The sequence below is a fragment of the Leucoraja erinacea genome, chromosome 39 (assembly GCF_028641065.1).
Source record: "Leucoraja erinacea ecotype New England chromosome 39, Leri_hhj_1, whole genome shotgun sequence".
NCBI lineage: Eukaryota > Metazoa > Chordata > Chondrichthyes > Rajiformes > Rajidae > Leucoraja > Leucoraja erinaceus.
Window position 1 is genome coordinate 7,708,056 of NC_073415.1, and position 24,334 is coordinate 7,732,389.

Sequence of the window (24,334 nt, forward strand, 5' to 3'; positions counted from 1 at the left end):
CCTGTAAATTGCCCCTAGTGTGTAGCGTAGGGGGTGGGTGAGAAGGTGGGATCATATAGAACTAGTGTGAACGGATGTTACACAAAAAAGCTGGAGAAACTCAGCGGGTGCAGCAGCATCTATGGAACAAAGGAAATAGGCAACGTTTCGGGCCGAAACCCTTCTTCAGACTGATCGGGGACGGGGACAAGAAAGGGAAAAGGAGGAGTAGCCCGAAGGCTGGGGGATGGGAGGAGACAGCAGGGGGGCTGAGGAAGGGGAGGAGACAGCAAGGACTAACAAAATTGGGAGAATTCGATTGTCATGCCCCCCGGGATGCAGACTCCCCAAACGGAATATGAGGTGCTGTTCCTCCAATTTCCGGTGCTGCTCGCTGTGGCCATGGAGGAGACCCAGGACAGAGAGGTCGGAGACGGAATGGGAGGGGGAGTTGAAGTGCTGAGCCACCGGGAGGTCAGCTTGGTTATTGCGGACCGAGCGGAGGTGTTCGGCGAAACGATCGCCCAACCTCCGCCTGGTCTCGCCGATATAGATCTGCTGACATCTAGAGCAGCGGACGCAATAGATGAGGTTGGAAGAGATGCAGGTAAACCTCTGTCGCACCTGGAACGATTGCTTGGGTCCTTGAACGGAGTCGAGGGGGGAGGTGGGGAGTCTGCATCCCGGGGGCATGAACATCGAATTCTCCCAATTTTGTTAGTCCTTGCTGTCTCCTCCCCTTCCTCAGCCCTCCTGCTGTCTCCTCCCATCCCCCAGCCTTCGGGCTCCTCCTCCTTTTCCCTTTCTTGTCCCCGCCCCAGATCAGTCTGAAGAAGGGTTTCGGCCCGAAACGTTGCCTATTTCCTTCGCTCCATAGATGCTGCTGCACCCGCTGAGTTTCTCCAGCTTTTTTGTGTAACCTTCGATTCTCCAGCATCTGCAGTTCCCTCTTAAACAATAGTGTGAACGGATGATCGCTGGTCGGCACGGACTCGATGGGCCGAAAGGCCTGTTTCCATGCTGTCTCTCTAAGCTAAACTAAACGACCAGAGTGAACTCAATGAACTGTAATCGGCACAAGGGCCTCTGTCAAGGAGATTTGCACCCAAACAGGTTACGTCACAGGCTTTGCGGCCTAACCAAACACCACATTTTTAACCCATGTAAATATAAAAACAAATTTGAACTAACCGCAGGAATGTCAAAGTTTTACATTTTTTCCAGCGAAGACAATTATAACTACCATTTATGTGTCACCTCTAACATGGTATAAACACATCATTCAGCTCCATAGGACAACATGCTAAAAATTAGTCTGTGGAATTCTCTGCCTCAGAGGGCGGTGGAGGCAGGTTCTCTGGATGCTTTCAAGAGCTAGATAGGGCTCTTAAAAATAGTGGAGTCTGGGGATATGGGGAGAAGGCAGGAATGGGGTACTGATTGGGGATGATCAGCCATGATCACATTGAATGGCAGTGCTGGCTCCAAGGGCCAAATGGCCTACTTCTGCACCTATTGTCTATTGTCTATAATAATTCGACATCAAGATGAAAAAGTATTGGAGCAAGCGATCAAAGATTTGGTCAAAGATTCGAGAGAGGTAGGGGAAGGGTCCCAACCCGAGATGTCAGCTACCCGTGTTCCCCAGAGATGCTGCCTGACCCGCTGAGTTATTCCAGCACTTTGTGTCCTCATGAGGTAACAAAGTCATAAGTAATAGGAGCAGAATTAGGCCATTCGGCCCATCAAGTCCAATCCGCCATTCAATCATGGCTAATCTATCTCTCCCTCCGAACCCCAGGAAGAGGGGTTTAGAGGTATTGAGTTATGCAGCAGAGAAACAGGCCCTTCAGCCCATCATGTCTACACTGACTATCATGAGCATCAACACCAATCCCATTTACTCACTTCAGGTTCATTTCTTTCCACTGAGTCTGCGTTGACCAGCGATCCCCACACACAGACACTAGCCTACACACACTAGGGACAATGGGCGGCACGGTGGCACAGCGGTAGAGTTGCTGCCTTACATCACTGGCAGCGCCGGAGACCCGGGTTCAATCCCAACTACGGGTGCTGTCTGTACGGATTTCGTATGTTCTCCCCGGGACCTGCGTGGGTTCTCTCCGAGATCTCCGGTTTCCTCCCAACACTCCAAAGACGTGCAGGTTTGTAGGTTAATTAGCTTGGTAAAAATGTAAAAATGATCTTTAGTGTGTGTAGGATGGTGTTAATATGCAGGGATCGCTGGCCGGCGCGGACCCGGTGGGCTGAAGGGCCCGTTTCCACACTGTATCTCTAAACCAAACTAAAATTAAACAGCCGCACTAAGAGCAGGGAAACAAGATGTTGAGCTAAATTGTCCATGTGGACATATATGCGCCATCGATGCCAGTCCCACCTCCCTCTTAAGGGCCTGTCCCACTTATGTGATTTTTTCGGAGACTTGCCGGCACCCGTCATAGTCGCAGCAGGTTGACGAAAATCTTCAACATGTTGAAAATCCAGCGGCGACCAGAAAAAGGTACGACTCTTTAGGCGACTACTCACCACCAAACAGGAGTCAGCCCGCGACATGTTCGTGGTGACACCTGTTTGGTGGTTGGTAGCCCAAAGAGTCATGCCTTATTCTGGTCGCCGCTGGATTTTGATGTCGACCAGGAGGTAGATTGTTGTTGACATTGTTGTCGGGAGGAGGGATCCACTCGCCGTTTTTTCAATGACCTGCTACGACTATGACAATCGCCTAAGTGGGACAGGCCCATTGGTGTATGGGGTGATCGCTGGACTCGGTGGGCCGAAGGGCCTGTTTCTGTGCTGTATCTCTAAAGTCTAAAAGCAAAGCAAATGTCTCTCAGCTTCCCAAGCCCTCGGTTGATTCCCGGAATTCCTCTGCTTAGCCTCCCAATACAGGGAAAAACCTGGTGGGATGCTTTTCCATCGAGCTATGGCAAGGAGCCTATTCTTCAACTTCAGACTCTTCTGGGATTGAATCGGAACTTGGAAACGAGAGGAAAATGAAATCAGATGGCTGTGTTTGTGGACCATTGCTGTTGAGTTTCAGAAAGCAGGCGTTGTAGCATTGAATGAGACAAACAACACACATACTCACGCCAGTTAACTGATCTTTACGATAGCGCTGGTCTGGAAACAATAAACAAACATTGATAAGGCCTTGTCAGACATGGAAAATAATTTGGGTCGAGATTAGATTAAAATAAGATTCTCTTGAGTTACAATTCTCTGATTGTCCCCAAATAACTTGTTTTATATATTTTTTAGTTTCGAGATACAGCACGGAAATAGGTCCTTCGGCCCACCGAGTCCACACAGACCATTAACGCTATCCTACACACACCAGGGACAATTTACATTTACACCAAGCCAATTCACCTACAGACCTGTAAGTCTTTGGAGTGTGGGAGGAAACCGAAGATTTTGGAGAAAGCCCATGCAGGTCACGGGGAGAACGTGCAAACTCCGTACAGACAGCACCCGCAGTCGGGGTCGAACCCGGGTCTCCGGCGCTGTGAGGCAGCGACCTCTCCTGCTGCGCCACCATGCCGCCCACGATATGTCAAACTATATCAGACTGTACCACTGCACCACAGTGAAACCCAGGACTCTGGCTCCATTGCTACCCCATCGTGCTGCCAACTAATGTCCAGGCTTCTGATGCCACTCTTTACACCCTGGAGGCCAAAACAGTAGGGGACCAGTCTCAGGGTATGGGAACAGCCATTGAAGACTGAGATGAGAAATGTCTTTATTCATTGTTCTGCATTCTGGAACAATGAGACCTATTCATGTGTTGTTGAAGAGATGTTGATTGTGGATTGCTGGAAATTCAGGGAATCGAGAGATATGGGCGGGAACGTGGGGATAATGCCAACTGTGAGAAAAATTGTGATCTCCCAGAGATCAGGGCCAACCTTCCAGAGTAGTCCAGAAGAGCCGTGTAGTTTGGTCCAGCTATTCGCTATCTAGGGCCCAGTTACAAACCACACCAGAACTCTGGGGACACATTAGCGTAATAGCAATGAATATAATATTGTTGTCCACTTTTGCAGCTGTGGAACATCTGTATGTGGTGGGAATTAAATGAGAGACAAAATAATAGATTAAAATTCAAATTCAAATTTTGTGTAAATAAGCCTCACTAACAATTTTTAAAAGTTCAGGTATAAATATTCCAAGGCAAATAAACCAACTTGAATAATCCAATCATTAATTTAGTTCATAAGTTCATAAGCGAGAGGAACAGAATTAGGCCATTCGGCCCATCACGTCTACTCCGCCATTCGATCATGGCAGCTCACACCCCAGCAGTATGAATATTGCCTTCTCTAAATTCAAGTAGCCCTTGCATTCCCCTCTCTCCGTCGCTCCCCCATCCCCATTCTCCGACATGTCTGACTGTCCCCTTGGTTACATTTTATCTCCAGATGCTTCGTTCTCACCATCTCCGAGCTAACAATGATCTATTCCACATTTTCCTTGATCTGCATCCCCTTTAATGTCGCATTCTCACACCTTACTGTTCCTTATCTCTATGTCTCCTTCTCCCCTGAATCTCAGTCTGAGGAAGGGTCTCGACCCGAACGTCACCCATTCCTTCTCTCCAGGGATGCTGCCTGTCCCGCTGAGTTACTCCAGCGTTTTGTGTCTAACTTCGGATCCTCTATTGCAATTCCTATTTATACAGATCTTTGCTTTATTTAACTGCACACTCGCTCGTACTATGGCAACTGCCTGTCGTTGCTTTGCATGTGATTTCCGTACTTGTTGGAGCCAGGCTATTTGTGGTGATGTATAGGAACTCGCCCAATACCTAATGATGAAATGATAGGGATGCCGTGAAAATTCAAGAGTTTACTCCAGCATTTTGTGTCTATCTCCAGTAATTCACCACCAGAGGCTCATTCTCTGTCTCCCCTCACTGGCTTTTCCCCGTCAATGGTTCATTGTTCCATTTCTCCGCTCCAGATTCTCGACTCTGCCAACTCCTTACCAACTCAAACAAAAGGCCATTTGTTTTACTGGGACATGGAATCCAGATTGTTTTTCATAGCTGATTGAATCTACAGTATTTAAAGTCACTTCCTTAATATTATTTATTTAGCGTTACAGCGTAGAAACAAACCATCGGTCTGCGCTGGCCAGCGATCTCCCACACACTTGTTCTATCCTACACGCCAGTGACAACTCACAGAGACAAGCCTGGACGTCTTCGGAGTGTGTGAGCAAACCGGAGCACCCGGAGAAAACCCACGTGGTCACAGGGCGAACGTACAAACTCCATACAGACAGCACCAGTAGTCAGGATGGAACCCGGGTCTCTGGCGCTGTGAGGCAGCAACTCTACCGCTGCGACACTCTGCACGCAGCAAAAACTGTGGTTTGCAGATCAATGAGAGGTGGAGAGATACATAAAATGATTCACTACCCAGCCTTCATGCCACTGAATCGCAAGATAGGCTCAAGGGATTGAATGACCACCATGGTGATTCATTCATTTCAATGCATTTATTTCAGAACATTGGCAATTATGATTACTGTGAGTTGAATGTCGGCTGAACCCCAGAATATAGCCCCAGACTTGAGATTTGAGTTCATGTTGCAGTTGCTTAAGATGTTGGTGAGGCCAGATTTAGAGTATTGTGGTCAGTTCTGGGCACCGTGTTATAGGAAAGATGTTGTCAAGCTGGAATGGGTACAGAGAAGATTTATGAGGATGTTGGATGTTGCCAGGTTCTGAGCTTAAGGCAGAGGTTGAGAAGGCTTGGACTCTATACATATGATAATAAAGGCCCCATAGCAGAAGCATCCAGTGGGAGGGCTGGGAGCTGGAAGTATCCTGAGCTCATTCTACTACCACCATCATCTATTGCAACAAGTGATGGCTCCCACTGATTGTCGCCAGAAGCTCAAGTTTCAAGTGAGTTTATTGTCATGTGTCACTGATAGGACAACAAAATTCTTGCTTTGCTTCAGCACAACAGAACATAGTAGGCATTTACTACAAAACAGATCAGTGTGTCCATATACCATAATATAAATATATACACACATGAATAAATAGACTGCAAATAACATAATGGGCTATTAATGTTCAGAGTTTTGTCCGAGCCAGGTTTAATAGCTTGATGGCTGTGGGGAAGTAGCTATTCCTGAACCTGGTTGTTGCAGTCTTCAGGCTCCTGTACCTTCTACCTGAAGGTAGCAGGGAGATGAGTGTGTGGCCAGGATGGTGTGGGTCCTTGATGATGCTGCCAGCCTTTTTGACTTGCGTCCTTTTCAGGACAGACGATGACAGCGATGTCAACATTTGAAACATGGAAGATGGACACGAAAGAAGATGATAAAGAACTATTAAACCACTTTGAAAGTTGCGTCACCATTACCTATCAACAGTGCAAGGTTAGTAATTGCAAAAAGGGACTACAACTGCAATACAAAATAGTTCATTTTAATAAGTGCATTAAAGTTAAAACATTCCAACGTTAAACACATGTCAGTCATCTTGTCAACCGGTCTGCTCGTATCAAACCAAACGTTTTGCCCTCCCACCCAGAGTTTTACCCCATTGTGCTGCCAGCAGCAACCGTTAGTGCAAATGTTTCGAGCCCTGCCACCCCGAACTACACACCCCAGTCCAAAGCAAACAAGAGCATTGAAAATCAGAAGAGGACACACTTCACGGCGACCCTGAAGTCAGAAGAAAAGGCAACAGGAGGCAAGGAGTTTTATATAAAGTGCCAAGTGCTGCTACCAACCATGTTCACCTGGCATCATAAAAGCTGAAAATACGCACCTCATAACCCCATCACACAGTGTCTACGTCAGATTTTTCTGTAACAATATACCACACTGTGTTAGTAATACAAAAACTATTGTTGCCCAAAGCTACACAGATCAGTAACAGAAATTATAACAGGAGAAACGGCCCAGTTTCGTACCAAGTATCCCTTTTTCTCAGTGTCGGCCAGGGAATTATGCAGATGCTGGTTTAAACCGAAGATGGACACAAAATGCTGGAGTAACTCAGAGGGACAGGCAGCATCTCTGGAGAGAAGGAATGGGTGACTGAGCTCAGTCCGAAGAAGTCTCGATTCGAAACATCACCCATTCCTTCCCTCCAGAGATGCTGCCCGTCCCACTGAGTTGCTCCAGCATTTTGTGTCTATCTTCGGTGTAAAGCAGCATCTCTAGTTCCTTCCGATAAATTTGAGGGGGTTATTTCATAAGTACAGTGCGTGAATCAGGTTTTAGTGTTAATTAAACAAGCATGTTATTGCAAAAACACATTCATCAAACATACATAAAACGTGAGATGCATGTACTGAAACATTGTGCGGAACAGACTAAATATAAAGTGAAAAGTGCATTAGAATCAAAAATAAATAGAACAACATTTTCAGTGTTGACAACTAACTTTGTAGAAATTATTTAAACCGTTTACAAAATGACAGCAGCTCTGCAAGTGGTCTCCGAAGGGGCCAAGTCTTCAGTGATATTCTACCACAATGAAACATTACATACGGGTCATCTATTCCATGCTGGACACCAGCAAATATGATAAACAAAAGGAAAGGTTATTGACAATAGACAATAGGTGCAGGAGTAGGCCATTCGGCCCTTCGAGCCTGCAACACCATTCAATGTGATCATTCATGGCTGATCATCCCCAATCAGTACCCCGTTCCTGCCTTTTCCCCATATCCCCTGACTCCGCTATCTTTAAGAACCCCATCTAGCTCTCTGATGAAAGCATCTAGAGAACCGGCGTCCACCGCCCTCCGAGGCAGAGAATTCCACAGACTCACAACTCTCTGTGAGAAAAAGTGTTTCCTCATCTCCATTCTAAATGGCTTACCCCTTATTCTTAAACTGTGTGGCCCCTGGTTCTGGACTCCCCCAACATCGGGAATGTGTTTCCTGCCTCTAGCGTGTCCAAACCCTTAATGATCTTATATGTTTAATTAACTCACCTCTCATCCTTCTAAACTCCACAGTGTACAAGCCCAGCCGCTCCATTATATTTAAGTTATTACTCTATGTGTTGGTAACTGGATGCCAGACTCGGGCATTTTGCTCCCATTTGCAAGTATCTTTCTTCATATTTAAAGTTCAAGTCTACAGAAAGGTCTTGACATGAAAAATCGGAGTTACTCCAGCATTTTAGTGTCTATCTTCGGTGTAAACCGGCATCTGCAGTCCCTGCCCACACATGAAAAATCACCTATCCATGTTCTCCACAGATGCTACCTGACCTGCTGAGTTACTCCAGCACTTTGTGTCGTTTCTCAATATTTAGCTGTGTGGGTCTATAATTAAAACAGGAAAGAGAGGGGTTTTGTTACACAAAGGCAGAGAAATCTAGAATTTATCTTCAATAAGCAGAGATGAGACTAATTTAAAAATATTCAAAATTATAAATAGTTTTGATAATAGTCCAGAATCAGATATAGCTGGTGGCAGAGTGTCAATAACTGGAAGGAATTTTATTTAGCGTAGGAACTGATGGCGTGAGCAGTTCTTATTTTAAGCTGCAAGTTATGATGGATTGGACTATTTGAAAGATCAGGGGAAACTGTTTAAACTGGAGTTTTTGAAGAAAAAAATGACAGATCAGAAAAATATTTGCAGTGTGTTGGGCTTAGAGTAGGAGAAATGGAACTAACTGAATGGCGAGACAAAACCACAAGATAGAGGATCAGAATTAGGCTATTCGGCCCGTCGAGTCTGCTCCGCCATCTGATCACGACTGATCTATTTTTCCCTCTCAACTCCATTCTCCTGCCTTCTCCTCGTAACCTTTGACACCCTTAAGGGCCTGTCCCACTTACGCGACCTTTACTCGCGACTGCCCGCACCCGGTGATAGGTTGTGAGAGGTCTCCTATGGTTGTGAGAGGTCTCCGCTGAATTTTCAACATGTTGTAACTTTCGGCGACCCATCACTGGTGCCGGCAGTCGCCTGTAAAGGTCGCGTAAATGGGACAGTCCTTACAAATCTATCAATCAATCAATCAATCTCTGCTTTCAAAAATACCCAATGTCTTGGCCTCTACTGCCGTCTGTGTCAATGAATTCCACAGATTCACCATCCTCTGGCTAAAGAAATTCCTCCTCATTTTCGTTTGGGTACCATATAACCATATAACAATTACAGCACGGAAACAGGCCATCTCAACCCTTCTAGTCCGTGCCAAACACGTATTCTCCCCTAGTCCCATATACCTGCGCTCAGACCATAAGGTACGTCCTTTTATTCTGAGGCTGTGCCCTCTGGCTCTGGACTCTCCCATTGCAAGTAACCACCTTCCATATCCACGCTATCTAGTTCTTTCATGAAGAGGAATGGAACTAATTGGATAGTTTGATCGTAGACCATATGAGCTTCAATGTCGTAACATTGATTTTGTTACACAAACTGTTAACTCTGTCTTAAAGAGAATTGCTAAACGTGTAGTTAAGTGGCGATCCAAAACTTTATTATATACCGCCTCCCAAAAAAAACATGCTGTTCACTGTGTCCCAAGAGCAAATCTTCTGAATTTTGACCTTTAAATGGCAAATAACAGCCCAATAATATCCCCACTGAGAGAAAGCTGTAAAAACAAAATCCAAACCAGCCAAATATGCTGAGAAAAAGTAGAAACAAGAACTGCAGATGCTTGTTAGTACACAACAGGACTCAAAGTGCTGGAGTAACTCAGTAGGTCAGACAGCATCCCTGGAGAACAAGGATGGGCGACATTTCAGGTCAAGACTTGACGACAGTCTGAATGGACAGTCAACATTTCATATCGTGACCCTGTTCATCTGCTTCCAGCTTTTTCCAAATGCTAACGGTTTATCTTTCCACGGATGCTGCCTGAGCCACTGATGCTCTATTTCAGATTTCCACAATTCACAATTTCCACAATCTGAAGAAAGTGTCTTGACAACCTCCCCAGTACAGACAGCACCCGTAGTCAGGATCGAGCCCGGGCCTCAGGCGCCGAGAGGCAGAAATCCTACTGTGTCGCCCATTTCGGTATTTAAACGTAGAATTATCGCAAAAGACAGAAATGTTAAGCATCAGTTAAATAGAGTCATTGAGTCTTACAGTGGATACAGGCCCTTCAGCCCATCTTGCCCACACTGGTCAACATGTCACATCTACACTAGTCCAACCTACCTGCGTTTGGCCCATATCCCTCTAAACCTGTCCTATCCATGTACCTGTCTAAATGTTTCAGGTACTAAACTTTGCCTCAACTACCTCCTCTGGCATCCTTTGTGTAAAATATTTAAAGTGTTTCAGTGAACAGATTCCCTTAGGAGTCATGGTCCCAGATTAGACCAAGTGACCTTTCTACAGGTTGGTGCACTGGTAATTATAAAGGCTTTAAAAGCATTGAGGTAATTTAATTAGAAAGCTCACAAGTAATAAATAAACGTATACTTAGTGCACTAGCAGCTCAAAATGCAAAACTACCTCCAGCCCAGGGGGTACAGAGGTCATCAGGCCCTGGTGGGTTTAGGAACCTTGAACAGGTGCAACTCTGTTCCAAGATTGGGGACCACCAAATGTTCTTAAGGGCCTGTCCCACTTTCACGACTTAAATCAAAACCTCTGCCGAGTTTAAAGGACAAAAACAACAAGATGGTGGTAATCTACGAACTCCTGTGGCCTTCCACTCCTACGAATATGTCTACGATTTCCCACGACTATTTCGATGCCCTCCTTACGAGTAAAAAGTAGCAATTTCTTTCATCCCGACCATTTTTTTTACTCGTAAACATTTTTTATCGGGCTGAAAAAAACGTCCCGACTTCCCGGATGCCACGAGTACCTATGGCTGGCATAGCGAGCCGCTACGATACATCTACGGACTCCTACAGACTCTCTACGAACATTCTGCGAGTTTGAATCAAGGGGAAAACTCGGGAGAATTCGTGAATTACCTCGTGAAAGAGGGACAGGCCCTTTATAGGGGCACAAACATTGTTTGAACCCAATCAGCAGCCAGCAAATCCTGGCCGGAATTCACATCTTTAGAGTGTGTATTTGGTTTTCCTCATATCCTCCACTCTTTCTCAACCAGCCTCAAAAAAAAAAATCGATTCTCACTAATGTACCTGCAAAAATATACTAAAAGTAACTTTTTGCATAATTGTCATGGGAAAACACTCTCAAAATGTCAGCATCCACATTGCAGAGTCCAGCAGTAAACCACAATATAGCACCTAAAAGCCACAACGACTCCCCTCCAAATACAGATGTTGACTAGAAACTATTATTGGTCAGTGCAACCATATAAAATGGTTCAAAAGTGTTCATAAAAAGTAACCCAGCTCCCAAAGGTCTAAAATTATTAGCATATTTTCTTTCTATATAAATATTTTCCATTGATGCATCCATTGAGTGTCAAGTTTTTGCAACTGGCCTTTGCTCATCACCGGCCTGCCTTCGCGTCCCCAATGGCGCCCCAGACGTCAAAGACAAACTCGTCGGGAAAGGCAAAGTCACCGAGCTCCTCGTCCAGTGCCTGTGCAAACTCATCGGGGTTCCTCCTGTCCTTGCCCAGGTCCACCATGGTAGTAGCTGCAATGGAGAGTAGAGGCAGGTGAGAGAAGCCTGAAGATTCATGTTCGCAAGTGATAGGAGCGGAATTAAGCCATTCGGCCCATCAAGTCTACTCCGCCATTCAATCACGGCTGATCGATCTCTCCCTCTCAACCCCATTCTCCTGCCTTTTCCTCATAACCCCTGACACCCATAATAATCAAGAATCTATCCATTTATGCCATAAAAAATATCTATTGACTTGGCCTCTATTGCCTTACAAACATAGAAAATAGGTGCAGTAGGAGGCCATTCGGCCCTTCGAGCCAGCACCGCCATTCATTGTGATCATGGCTGATCGTCCCCTGTCAATAACCCGTGCCTGCCTTCTCCCCATATCCCTTGACTCTATCTAACTCTCTCTTAAATCCATCCAGTGGCTTGTCCTCCACTGCCCTCTGTGGCAGGGAATTCGATAAATTCACAACTCTCTGGGTGAAAAAGTTTTTTCTCACCTCAGTCTTAAATGGGCTCCCCTTTATTCTAAGACTGTGGCCCCCCTGGTTCTGGACACGCCCAACAAGCCTTCTGTGACAATGAATTCCACAGATTCACCACCCTCTGACTAAAGAAATTCCTTCTCATCTCCTTCCTCAAGGAACGTCCTTTAATTCTGAGGCTGTGACCTCTGGTCCTAGACTCTCCCACTAGTGGAAACATCCTCTCCACATCCACACTATCCAGGGCTTTCTCTAATCGATAACTTTCATTGATGTCTCCCCCTCATCCACTGAACTCCAGCGAATAGGCTAAACTTCAGCGATGGGTATCTATTAGATTGTAATCATTGCGATCATGTATAGTCTTTCCGCTGACTGGTTAGCATGCGACAAAAGCTATTCACTGTATCTTAGTACACGAGATTATAAACTAAACTCAAGATTTGTCAAGATCGAGCAAGCATGTCTCCCACTCCCTCCCGAATATCAATGACTGAACGGGACCAGCGGAGATATTCCCCCGCCTCCCAGAAGCATGACAGGAGCTCAGACAACAAAGATATTTATACAGCAATGTCCTCACAAGCAGACCACTCCCCCCAACATCTGTATCCACATATCATACGTTTCACTGGTAGGTAGACAACAATTCTGGAGAAACTCAGCGGGTGAGGCAGCATCTATGGAGCGAAGGAAAAGGTGGCGTTTCAGGTCGAGATGCCAGCCGTAGGTACTCGGGGCATCAGGTAAGTCGGGACGTTTATTCAGCAAAAAATAAATAGCCCCGAGTACTTACGGCTGGCCTAACGAGCCGCTACGATATATCCACGGACTCGCTACGAACATTTTGCGAGTTTGAAAACTCGGGAGAATTGGTGAATAACTCGGGAAAGTGGGACAGGCCCGTTAGCCAGCATCCACACAATCTATCGAACACATTTGGCAGCTTGGAGGGCAGTGGAATAATTAGCGGGATCCCTGTGCGGTCATTCATCACAACTAATAATCAGCTCGTGGTGGAATTATCCCAATAAAACGAGCAGCTGAACACACAAGAGTCTACAACGACCACACATGCTAACCGCACTGAAACATTGGCCACAACACGCAGGACAAATTGAGGTTGGAGGGGTTTTGGCTGAGAACTGACAGATGATCATAGTGCTAGCGGAATTGCTGGGAAGTGATGGGGAGAGAGGAACAGAACAATGGTTCAGAGCTACACACGCCGGTGATGTTTCGGGTCGGTTCCCGTCTTCAGACTGAAAGGGAATTGGAGGTAGGAAAAGGCCAGAAGAAATCAGGGCCGGCAACAGATGACCAGGGAAGGATGGAGCCCACAATAGCCCATTGTTGGCTGGGGAAATGAAAACTGTCACGCTAGAAGCAGGGAGACTGGAGATCACGGGTCTTGGAGAATTACAAGGATGGATGTCATCGTCATAGAGTGATATAGCGTGGAAACAGACCCTTCGGCCCAACTTGCCCACACCGGCCAACATGTCCCAGCTACACCAGTCCCACCTGCCCGCGTTTGGTCCATATCCCTCCAAACCTGTCCGATCCATGTAGCTATCCATGTCTAACTGTTTATTGAACGTTGGGGTAGTCCCAGCCTCAACTACCTCCTCTGGCAGCTCGTTCCATACACCCACCACCCTTTGTGGGACAAAGTTACCCCTCGGATTTCCTATTAAATCTTTTCCCCTTCACCTAAAATGTGTGCCCTCTGGCCCTCGATTCACCTACTCTGGGCTAGAGACTCTGCGCATCTACCCGATCGATTCCTCTCATGATTTTGTATACTAATGTGATCAAAGGGACAAGGACATGGCACTCTGTGAAAGTTGTTAAAATCCCTCATTACATTCAATTGTTGCTTCAATTGGATATAAACTAGATCCATTTGTCATATCTCTCAACGCAATCTATAATCACAAGTGTTTGTGGCATAGAAGCTGTAAAATCAACTAAATTCAACCTCGTAACTTAATAGCCGCTGCAACTGGATAACTGCAGAGTGGCGCTTAAAATCCACAGACATTGTTAGGGGTGCAGCTATATTCATCAGCTCTTCTGAGTACTGATAAAAGGCAGCAAGGGAGAAGCAAAGAACACATGGCTATAAAATGAACACAACGCCATAAATCGCCATGCAAAAGTAATTAACTCAGAGGAGCAGTCTGACATTTAACTAGTAAGGTGCTGAATGTACTTTGTGGAAACGAGGAACTGCAGATGCCGTTTCACAAAAAAAAAAAACACACACACACACACAAATGTATTGAGTAATGCCCCTGTCTCACTTAGGAAACCTGAACAGATACCTCTGGAGACTTTGCGCCCAATCAAGATTTCCGTGCGGTTCCCGGAGGTTTTTGTCAGTCTCCCTACCTGCAACCTCCGGCAACCACCTGCAACCTCCGGGAACCGCACGGAAACCTTGGGTGGGGCGCAAAATCTCCAGAGGTTTCCGTTCAGGTTTCCTAAGTGGGACAGGGCCATTACACAGCGGGTCAGGCAGTGTCTCTGGACAATGTGGACGAGGTGACCAGAAACGCTGCCTATCCCATGTCCTCCAGAGATGCTGCCTGACCCGCTGGGTAACTCCAGCACTCTGACCACATGTACCTGTCTGGTGCAGGGGGAACGGTTCACTCACCTAGTTCAGTATCTCTGATTCCCATGTAATTTTCCAACAGATCATCCACTTTCTCAATGGCCTTCTCTTCGAACGCTGATGGCTTGAATCAGGAAGGAAAGGTGAATGATTAAAACTTTAGCAATAAACGTCGGAATAAGCATCGGAAAACAGGGAACACACATCAACGGCAGCAGAAACAATAGACAATAGTTGCAGGAGTAGGCCATTTGGCCCTTCGAGCCAGCACCGCCATTCAATGTGATCATGGCTGATCATCCCCAATCAGTACCCCATTCCTGCCTTCTCCCCATATCCCCTGACTCCGCTAATTTTAAGAGCCCTATCTAGTTCTCTCTTGAAAGTATCCAGAGAACCTGCCTCCACCGCCCTCTGAGGCGGAGAATTACACACTCACAACTCTCTGTGTGAAGAAGTGTTTCCTCGTCTCCGTTCTAAATGGCTTACTCCTTATTCTTAAAATATAAGGCCAGGACACACCTGGTAATGAAGATACCTGACACTGATTAGTAAGGGTGTCACATTCTCTAGATTAGTACAGGTGTTAAGGGGATTGGGGAGAAGGCAGGAGAATGGGGTTGAGAGGGAAAGATAGATTAGCCATGATTGAAGTGCGGAGTAGACTTGGTGGGCTCAATTGCCTAATTCTGCTCCAACCACGTATGGAAACTCAGTTTCTAATTTTCTCCCTGCACAGAAAAAGTCACCCTTATTCATCTCATTCAAATGGGGAAACCAAACACCGATAGCTCACAATTTTTCAACCCATTTTCATCCTCTTATGCTTCTGAGATGCTGCACAAAAACCCACCAGAATGCACTGCGGACCCCTGAGACACAGTACTGCAGTTCCTTCTTGCACATCTAACAGGGATGAGGACAATGGTTTGGGAATTGCTCTGCCAAGGACAAGAAGGCTCTGCAGAGAGTAGTGCGTTCGGCCGAACGCACTATGGGAACTTCACTCACCCCCCTGCAGGAACTATACATCAGGAGGTGCAACTCCAGAGCAAACAAAATCATGAGAGACCCCTTCCACCCCTGCAACGGACTGTTCCAGCTGCTACGGTCAGGCAAACGCCTCCGTTGCCATGCGGTGAGAACGGAGAGGTTGAGAAGGAGTTTCTTCCCAGAGGCAATTCGGACTGTAAACGCCTATCTCACCAGGGACTAACTCTACAGAACGTTTTTCCTTCTATTATTTATTATGTAAAATAATATGTGTGTTGTGATTGTGTTTATAATTTGTTTGGATGTTTTGTTGTTTGTCTTTTGCACAAAAGTCCGCGAGCATTGCCACTTTCATTTCACTGCACATCTCGTATGTGTATGTGACAAATAAACTTGACTTGACTTGAATAGACAATAAATGCAGGAGTAGGACATTGGGCCCTTCGAGCCAGCACCTTCATTCACTGTGATCATCCCCAATCAGTACCCCGTTCCTGCCTTCTCCCCATTCCCCTTGACTCCGCTATCTTTAAGAGCTCGAGTTGAGATGTGAAGAGGGCAAATTGAGGAAGAAAGCAACTCGTGTTACATCTCAACTAATCCCCCATAGCTCTTCCCCCATAGTTGCTTTCCGAGAATTATATCTACTATAAATTCAAATTCACACATGCACTGACTACACCGCCCAACACGGACTTTCATCTGTATATATGTATATATGTATGTAGCGCCGCAGAATTTGTGCACCTATTCCACCCCCCCCATCTCCCTTCTGTTTTTTGTTTTTTCTGTTTCTTGTTTTTTGTGCTAAATTGTATGTATGCACTGAGTACGAGCAGCTTTCAGTTTCACTGTACATGTATAGTGACAATGAATGGCATATCTATATCTATATCTATATATCATATCTATATCTATCTATATCTATCTTCCCCAGTATAAAATGTGCCGAGCCGTTCCAAGACACTCAACGTGAAACTGCCTACCTCGTCCTCCACGGTGGCAATGCCCTTCGCCCTTAGCCGTAGTGTGCCTTTTCCAGTGCCCATCTGCCCGCTTGATGCAGACTTGCCCACTTTGGAACGCTGGCTTATCATGTCTGTAAGAGAAGTGAACAGTGATCAGTATCAGGCATCAAATCAGATAAGAGTTTAGTGCCCTCAAAGGTCCATAAAGCCAGGAGTACACCAGGCCACAAGACTACCAAACTAGTTCCGAAGATAGACACAAAATGCTGGAGTAACTCAGCGGATCAGGCAGCATCTCTGGAGAGAAGGAATAAGTGGTATTGTGTGTCGAGACCCTTCTTCAGACTGGAGTCTGAAATCTGAGCTAGACAAAAGTGCTGGAGAAACTCAGCGGGCACGGCAGCATCTATGGAGCGAAGGAAAGAGGCAACGTTTCGGGCCGAAACCCTTCTTCAGACTGATGTCTTCGTGGAGGAGGAGAACTTCTTCAAAATAGGCATACCTTGAGGAGATATCGCAGTGGAGTAGATAAAATGTTCAAAAAGGAATTGCAGATGCTGGAGTATCAAAGGTAGACAAAAGTGCTGGAGAAACTCAGCGGGTGCGGCAGCATCTATGGAGTGAAGGAAAGAGGCGACGTTTTGGGCCGAAACCCTTCTTCAGACTGAAATCTGAGTCTGAGGAAGGGTCTCGACCCGAAACGTCACCAATTCCTTTTCCCCAGAGGTGTTGCATGTCCCGCTGAGTTACTCCAGCATGTCGTGTCTATCTTCGCTGTAAACCAGCACCTGCAGTTCCTTCCGACACACTAGTTCATTCGCCAGCCTCATTCAAAATTCAGAAAGATTGAGAATCCACTGATTATATAGACAATAATATTCAGGACAATGTTCAGAGGAAGCCAAGCACAAGGCAGGCAACATCTGCACAGAGTAAAGCATGAGGTGGTAGTTCAGATCAATGATACTTCCCGTCAGCCCACTGTTTGATCTTGTGGACAAACATGTCTGTTGATTAGCCACTTGTTGATCAGGTAATGCAGTGAAATGCCACTGATAAAAGCATACTTGTGGTTGAGGAAAGGGAGTTCCCATCAAATACAAATGCTGGTTTGTTATACAGGAATGCATAATGCAGAAACTCTTACACTTGAGTTTTTATAGCACTTCAACATAAATCATTACGAGGAACTTCATGGTAATGTAATTAAACATTGACAGAGCTCACATTGAGATATTAGACTGGGTTAGTCAAAAACAATTGCTGAGAAAAAGTGTTTCCTCGTCTCCGTTCTAAATGGCTCACCCCTTATTCTTAAACTCTGGCCCCTGGTTCTGGACTCCCACAACATCGGGAACATGTTTCCTGCCTCTAGTGTGTCCAAGCCCTTGACAATCTTACTCCACACAGACAGCAGCGAAGGTCGAACCTGCGTCTCTGACGCTGTGCCACCCTATTTCTCTGAGTTGAACTCAGGGCAGAAGGGTTCATTGAAGGCAGAGGGGATGGTAAAACATATTTCAGAGTCGCAGGGCTAGCCATTGAAGGCAGAGCCCCAATGATGTAATCTGCAAGCAATCGAGCCAAAATGGAAAGAGCACAAATCTCACAAGGATTTGGAGACTGGAGGGGACTTGGAGAGAGGTGGGAAATGACCAGTGGAAAGATTTGAAAGCAAGGATGGGAACATTAATAGCAGGACACTCCCAGACTGGGAGGACACAAAGTAAGCTTTTCCATTGTGTCGTGGCACAAGCGACAAAAATAAATTTAAGCTAATACCAACACCATATCAGGGCTGAGAGATGAATAGGGTTGATGAATAGAAATATTCAGGTCCAAATGTGGATTTGGGCAGTAGATTAATCATCATTTCCAAGTAATGGTGAACAAGATTGGGAACAATCTCGCATCGTAATGAGTCATTGATCTTGTTACATCCACATTAAAACTTCAGCAATTAATTATAAGATAGCAGTGTGGCTATCAACTTTATAACTCATCCCCCTGCTGCCATAGGGTAGACTGAAACTGGACCCCCCCCCCCCCCCCCCCCCCCCCCAATCTTTGCACATCCCGCAAGCCTTTCCATTCATCACTTTAATTTCATGTTTCATGTATTTTGTGTTTTTATGACTGTTGGCAGAACAACTTCCCACCTGGGATAAAGTTCTATTGTATCGTATCACCCAGCAGAAAGCAATTAATAGTTGGCTGCTGAGAGCACACATTACAAATGACAAAAGGAGTAATTCATCCCCCCCCATTTCTCGTGATGTAGATCCATTGTAGTTTGCGACAACAAGTCCACATCCAAGAACCGCCTGGTGACACATTTATCTTATTTAGAGTTGAGCGACCTGAAATAAACACAACAATAGCTGCGTTCACAGTAACAAGGTAATGATTGATGGGCATACACGATGAACAAATAGTTTGCTCTCAGCCAAGACCTCGCTTTGCTCATGATACACGGACTGGCAAGCACAGGATCACTCACACAGATCCCTCCGTGTTGCAGCAGGGATCATTGACAAAAATATACTTCACTTTGGAGTATTGCAAAGGAGTAAAAGGTGCTCCGGAACTGCAAACCCTGTCACATGTGGTTTCAGCGTCCTCGAACAACACGCTGCCTCGTTTGACGGCATCTTGCAAATTCGAAGACTTTTCAGAGACTTGAATTTGCAAGATGGTGCCGGGATATGGCGACTCTCTGCGTGTTGTTCCAGAGGATCTATTGTACTCATGTTATGTGCGGAATGATTTGACCGGAACAAGCACTTCACTGTACCTCTGTACACACGACTATAAATAAACCATTCAACTTTTACCACAGGCATTACTGACAAGAGTAAAGTTCTATTGCTTCTCTTCCTCTTTGCCAGTCTGTGCCTCAATACTAAAGCTAGATGGATCACCAGTCTGAGGAAGAGTCCCCACCTGAAACAACACCTTTCCACATCCTCCAGAGATGCTATTAAGTGCTGGTACACAAAAAAGCTGGAGAAACTCAGCGGGTGCAGCAGCATCTATGGAGAGAAGGAAATAGGCAACGTTTCGGGCCGAGACCCTTCTTCAGACTATAAAGTGCTGGAGTAAGTCAGCGGGTCAGACAGCATCCCTGGAGAACAGGGTAGTGTTAGTGTGCTAGTCGGCATGGACTCGGTGGGCCGAAGGGCCTGTTTCCGTGCTGTATCTCTAAAGCAGGTGTTCCCAACCTTGTTTGTCCCATTTCCCCCAGGCAACTTTAATAGCATATAACAACGTTATTCCACTTATTTATGAACAACTAATGATGAACAGATACCAGTATACCAGAACCAAACACAGTAAGTCAATGAGGACAAATATGTACAGATCCAGAATCGACACATTTACCCCCTGGGTAGGTGAAATTTACCCCCTGAGGGTAAACATTTACCCCAGGTTGGGAACCCTTGCTCCAGTCTAAAGTACATAAGCAATCTTCAGCACAAAGCAAAAGTCTCTCAGCTCACCTTCTCAGTCTCAGCCATCGTGAAGCATTAAGAAGGGTGTGCAGTAGTACATTACCTCACCACATTCGAGCCACATGGAGCTAACTACACACCTCTAAATCAGACAATTGGGAATGTTCAATTTGTTTCATATAATTTCACAATTGACACTATTTATCCAGTCCCACGGACCAATAGTCCCCCTGCAATAAACCCTTCGTCCTATCCTTAAAACCCAAGCCATTGACCATACTTTTCATTTCCTATCCTATCCTAAAATGGTCTTTGTTAACAATCTTTGTTGGCCTGTTTGCAGTACGTGAGCAATGCTAACTTGTGAGCAGCCCAGTGTCCTTGTTGTTGGGGTACAGACTGAAGGAAGAGGTGCTTAGAGAACTTTACTCTTGTCCAAGATGCAACTTGGTTTAGTTTTGTTTAGTATTGTCACATGAAGCAAGGCACAGTGAAACAGCTTTTGTTTGCCTGCTCTCCAGACAATACATTAATACAATCAATCAAATAGAATAAATACAATGTCTTTTAGCACAAAGTCCGCGAGCATCGCCACTTTTCATTTCACTGCACATCTCGTATGTGTATGTGACGAATAAACTTGACTTGAGTTGACTGTCCACAGTGTACAGAAAGAGGATAAAGGGTACATCTTTCAGTGCAAAGATATAACATTGAAGTCTGATAACATCCGATTAAATAAAGTTAAAAGGTCTCCAATGAAGTAGATGGGTCAGGACCGCTCTCCAGGCGATGAGAGGACAGTTAGTGACAGCCCCATATACTTAGTGCTTCCAACCATCTCAGGAGAAGAAGTTTTAACACAGAGGAGCACAACATTTTAGGAAGTTCCCATTGGGAAATGCTGCAAGTCTTCAAGATGCCAAAGCAAGTCCTTATCTGATCTCTCGGGCAGACAGCAGCACTTTTTCTAGAAAAACTGGTCTCCCTAGTGTCTGGTGTTTATCACTGGATGGGTCACTGAAACTGATTATCTAGTCAATATTATATCACTGTTTGCGAGACCTTGGTGTGCACAAAATGGTTGCCAAGTTTCCCACGTTGCAAATGACCACACTAAGTAGTTGACTGGTTGTCAAGCACGTTGGCATAGTGTGAAAGGAGCTACGGAAATTAGATTCCCATTGTAAACGTCACAGCGTTTTTTTTTTGGAAAACTAAATGTCAAAAGACCACAACAACAGATTTGTTTTTTTTTAAATGCAGCAAGGCACAATCATTTGAAATGTGGGTGCAGGTTGAAAATGTACTTTCAAAAGGGCATTGGATCAATATTTGCACAAATTTCAAATGGTTACGCAAGTTAATAGGGACCAAACTCCAATTAGCATATGAACTGGGGTAGCACGGTGGCACAGCGGTAGAGTTAGACATAAACATAGACAATAGGTGCAGGAGTAGGCCATTCGGCCCTTCGAGCCTGCACCGCCATTCAATATGATCATGGCTGATGATCCAACTCAGTGTCCTGTACCTGCCTTCTCTCCATACCCCCTGATCCCTTTAGCCACAAAGGCCACATCTAACTCCCTCTTAAATATAGCCAATGAACTGTGGCCTCAACTACCTTCTGTGGCAGAGAATTCCACAGATTCACTACTCTCTGTGTGAAAAATATTTTCCTCATCTCGGACCTAAAAGATTTCCCCCTTATCCTTAAGAGTTGCTGCCTTACAGCGCCAGAGACCCAGGTTCGATCCTGACTACGGGTGCTTTTTGTACGGAGTTTGTATGTACTCCCTGTGACCTCGTGGGTTTTATCCAGGGGCTCCGGTTTCCTCTCACACTCCAAAGATGCACATGTTTGCAGGTTAATTGGCTTTGGTATAAATTGTACTCCAGCACTTTTTTGTGTATCTCTGGTATAAACTAGCACCTGCAGTTCCTTGTTTTGCTGACGAAACTCTAAAGACGGGCTCTGACACGAAACGTCACCCATCCTTTTTCTCCAGATATACTGCATGACCTGCGGAGTTACTCCAGCACTTTGTGTTCATCTCCACTTAAGATGCTGGGATCAGTGGCCAAATGTTTGCCTCGGGTGCAGGTTTTAGGAAGTATCTTAAAGAGATAGAACATTTTTAATTTCACACGAGGACGACTTACTCACCGAAAGCCTTCAGGGGCTCGACGAGCCGCAGAGTGAACAACTGCCCCTTCACGAGACCCTTCAGCAACTTGGCGACCTCGAAGTGGCGGGATCCAATGACATTCTTGCCGTTGATGGTCTCGATCAGATCCCCCACCTTGACGGCCTGTATCCGATCAATGAGACTGCCTTCCTTGATTCTCTGCCAATTCAAACACAGTGCTTAGGGAGGCTGGGCAAGGGTCGTGTTTTCACGCTGCTCTGACAATAGACAATAGGTGCAGGAGTAGGCCATTTGGCCCTTCGAGCCAGCACCGCCATTCAATGTGATCATGGCTGATCATCCCCAATCAGTACCCCGTTCCTGCCTTATATATAACCATATAACCATATAACAATTACAGCACGGAAACAGGCCATCTCGGCCCTACAAGTCCATGCCGAACAAACTTTTTTTCCCCTTAGTCCCACCTGCCTGCATTCGTACCATAACCCTCCATTCCCTTCTCATCCATATGCCTATCCAATTTATTTTTAAATGATACCAATGAACCTGCCTCCACCACTTCCACTGGGAGCTCATTCCACACCGCCACCACTCTCTGCGTAAAGAAGTTCCCCCTCATATTACCCCTAAACTTCTGTCCCTTAATTCTGAAGTCATGTCCTCTTGTTTGAATCTTCCCTATTCTCAAAGGGAAAAGCTTGTCCACATCAACTCTGTCTATCCCTCTCATCATTTTAAAGACCTCTATCAGGTCCCCCCTTAACCTTCTGCGCTCTAGAGAATAAAGCCCTAACTTATTCAACCTATCTCTGTAACTTAGTTGTTGAAACCCAGGCAACATTCTAGTAAATCTCCTCTGTACTCTCTCTATTTTGTTGACATCCTTCCTATAATTTGGCAACCAAAATTGTACCCCATACTCCAGATTTGGTCTCACCAATGCCTTGTACAATTTTAACATTACATCCCAGCTTCTATACTCACACTGCCTTCTCTGCTGCGCTGAAATGCAAGACTATTAATAGAGTCGGAGGATGGTGAATCCTTTTAGCCAGAGGGTGGTGAATCTGTGGAATTCATTGCCACAGACGGCTGTGGAGGCCAAGTCAATGGGTATATTTTTACATGAAACCTCCGTAGTCCCTGCTATGTACGGCCCCAGGATGATCCAAACTCCGACGTCGGGACGGTCAAACACACTCCGCGGCTTGGAACGCCCGAATAGGCACTTTACACAGCAGGGATTTGGAAAGTGTTTAAGAAGGAACTGCAGATGCTGGAAAATCGAAGGTACACAAAAATGCTGGAGAAACTCAGCGGGTGCAGCAGCATCTCTGATGCTGCTGCACCCGCTGAGTTTCCCCAGCATTTTTGTGTACCTAGGGATTTGGAAAGCATCTGTTGAGCCAGAATCCCGGCTGATAAGGACTGGTGCTGATGTGTAAGTAAAGCTGAACAGTACAGCGTTTCCACAATTAATACGGTAGCCATCTTTGCCACTGGAAACATCGGTTTTGTCACCAGCTTCTTACAGCAACCCCAATTCACGGCCAACAGCTCTACCCAGTGGCGAAGTGCGAGACTGCAGGCCCGCCACCGATTTCAAGATTCAAGATTCAGAGTTTATTGTTATGTGTCCCAGATGGGACAATGAAATTCTTGCTTTGCTTCAGCACAACAGAATATAGTAGGCATGAATAAATACAGAACTGATCCGTGTGACCATATACCAACGAATATATGTAATAATTGGTATATATATATATATATATTCATTGGGGTCACAGTTTAAGGATAAGGGGGAAATCTTTTTGAACCGAGATGAGAAAAACATTTTTCACACAGAAAGTGGCGAATCTGTGGAATTCTCTGCCACAGAAGGTAGTTGAAGCCAGTTCATTGGCAATATTTAAGAGGGAGTTACACATGGCCCTTGTGGCTAAAGGGATCAGGGGGTTTGGAGAGAAGGCAGGTACAGGATACCGAGATGGATGATCAGCCATGATCATATTGAATGGCGGTGCAGGCTTGAAGGGCCGAATGGCCTACTCCTGCACCTATTTTTTATGTTTCTATGTTTTTATACACACATAAATAAACAGATAAAGTA

General features: G+C 45.5%; 1 protein-coding gene across 2 annotated transcripts in view; it reads right to left on the minus strand.

Annotated features, from left to right (window-relative positions):
• Positions 1-24,334, minus strand: part of LOC129714533 (PDZ domain-containing protein GIPC1-like) — a 46,142-nt gene that overhangs the window by 11,240 nt on the left and 10,568 nt on the right. Inside the window, exons 3-6 of one of the 2 annotated variants that reach the window (XM_055664208.1) lie at positions 22,239-22,419; positions 16,635-16,747; positions 14,698-14,779; positions 10,672-11,574 (exon numbers count right to left, since the gene is read on the minus strand). In XM_055664208.1, the coding sequence (XP_055520183.1) occupies positions 11,426-11,574; positions 14,698-14,779; positions 16,635-16,747; positions 22,239-22,419 (525 nt within the window). In that variant the 3' untranslated portion in view covers positions 10,672-11,425. Of the gene's footprint in view, positions 1-10,671; positions 11,575-14,697; positions 14,780-16,634; positions 16,748-22,238; positions 22,420-24,334 lie in introns of those variants that run through there. The other variant, XM_055664209.1, reaches the window with a different exon arrangement.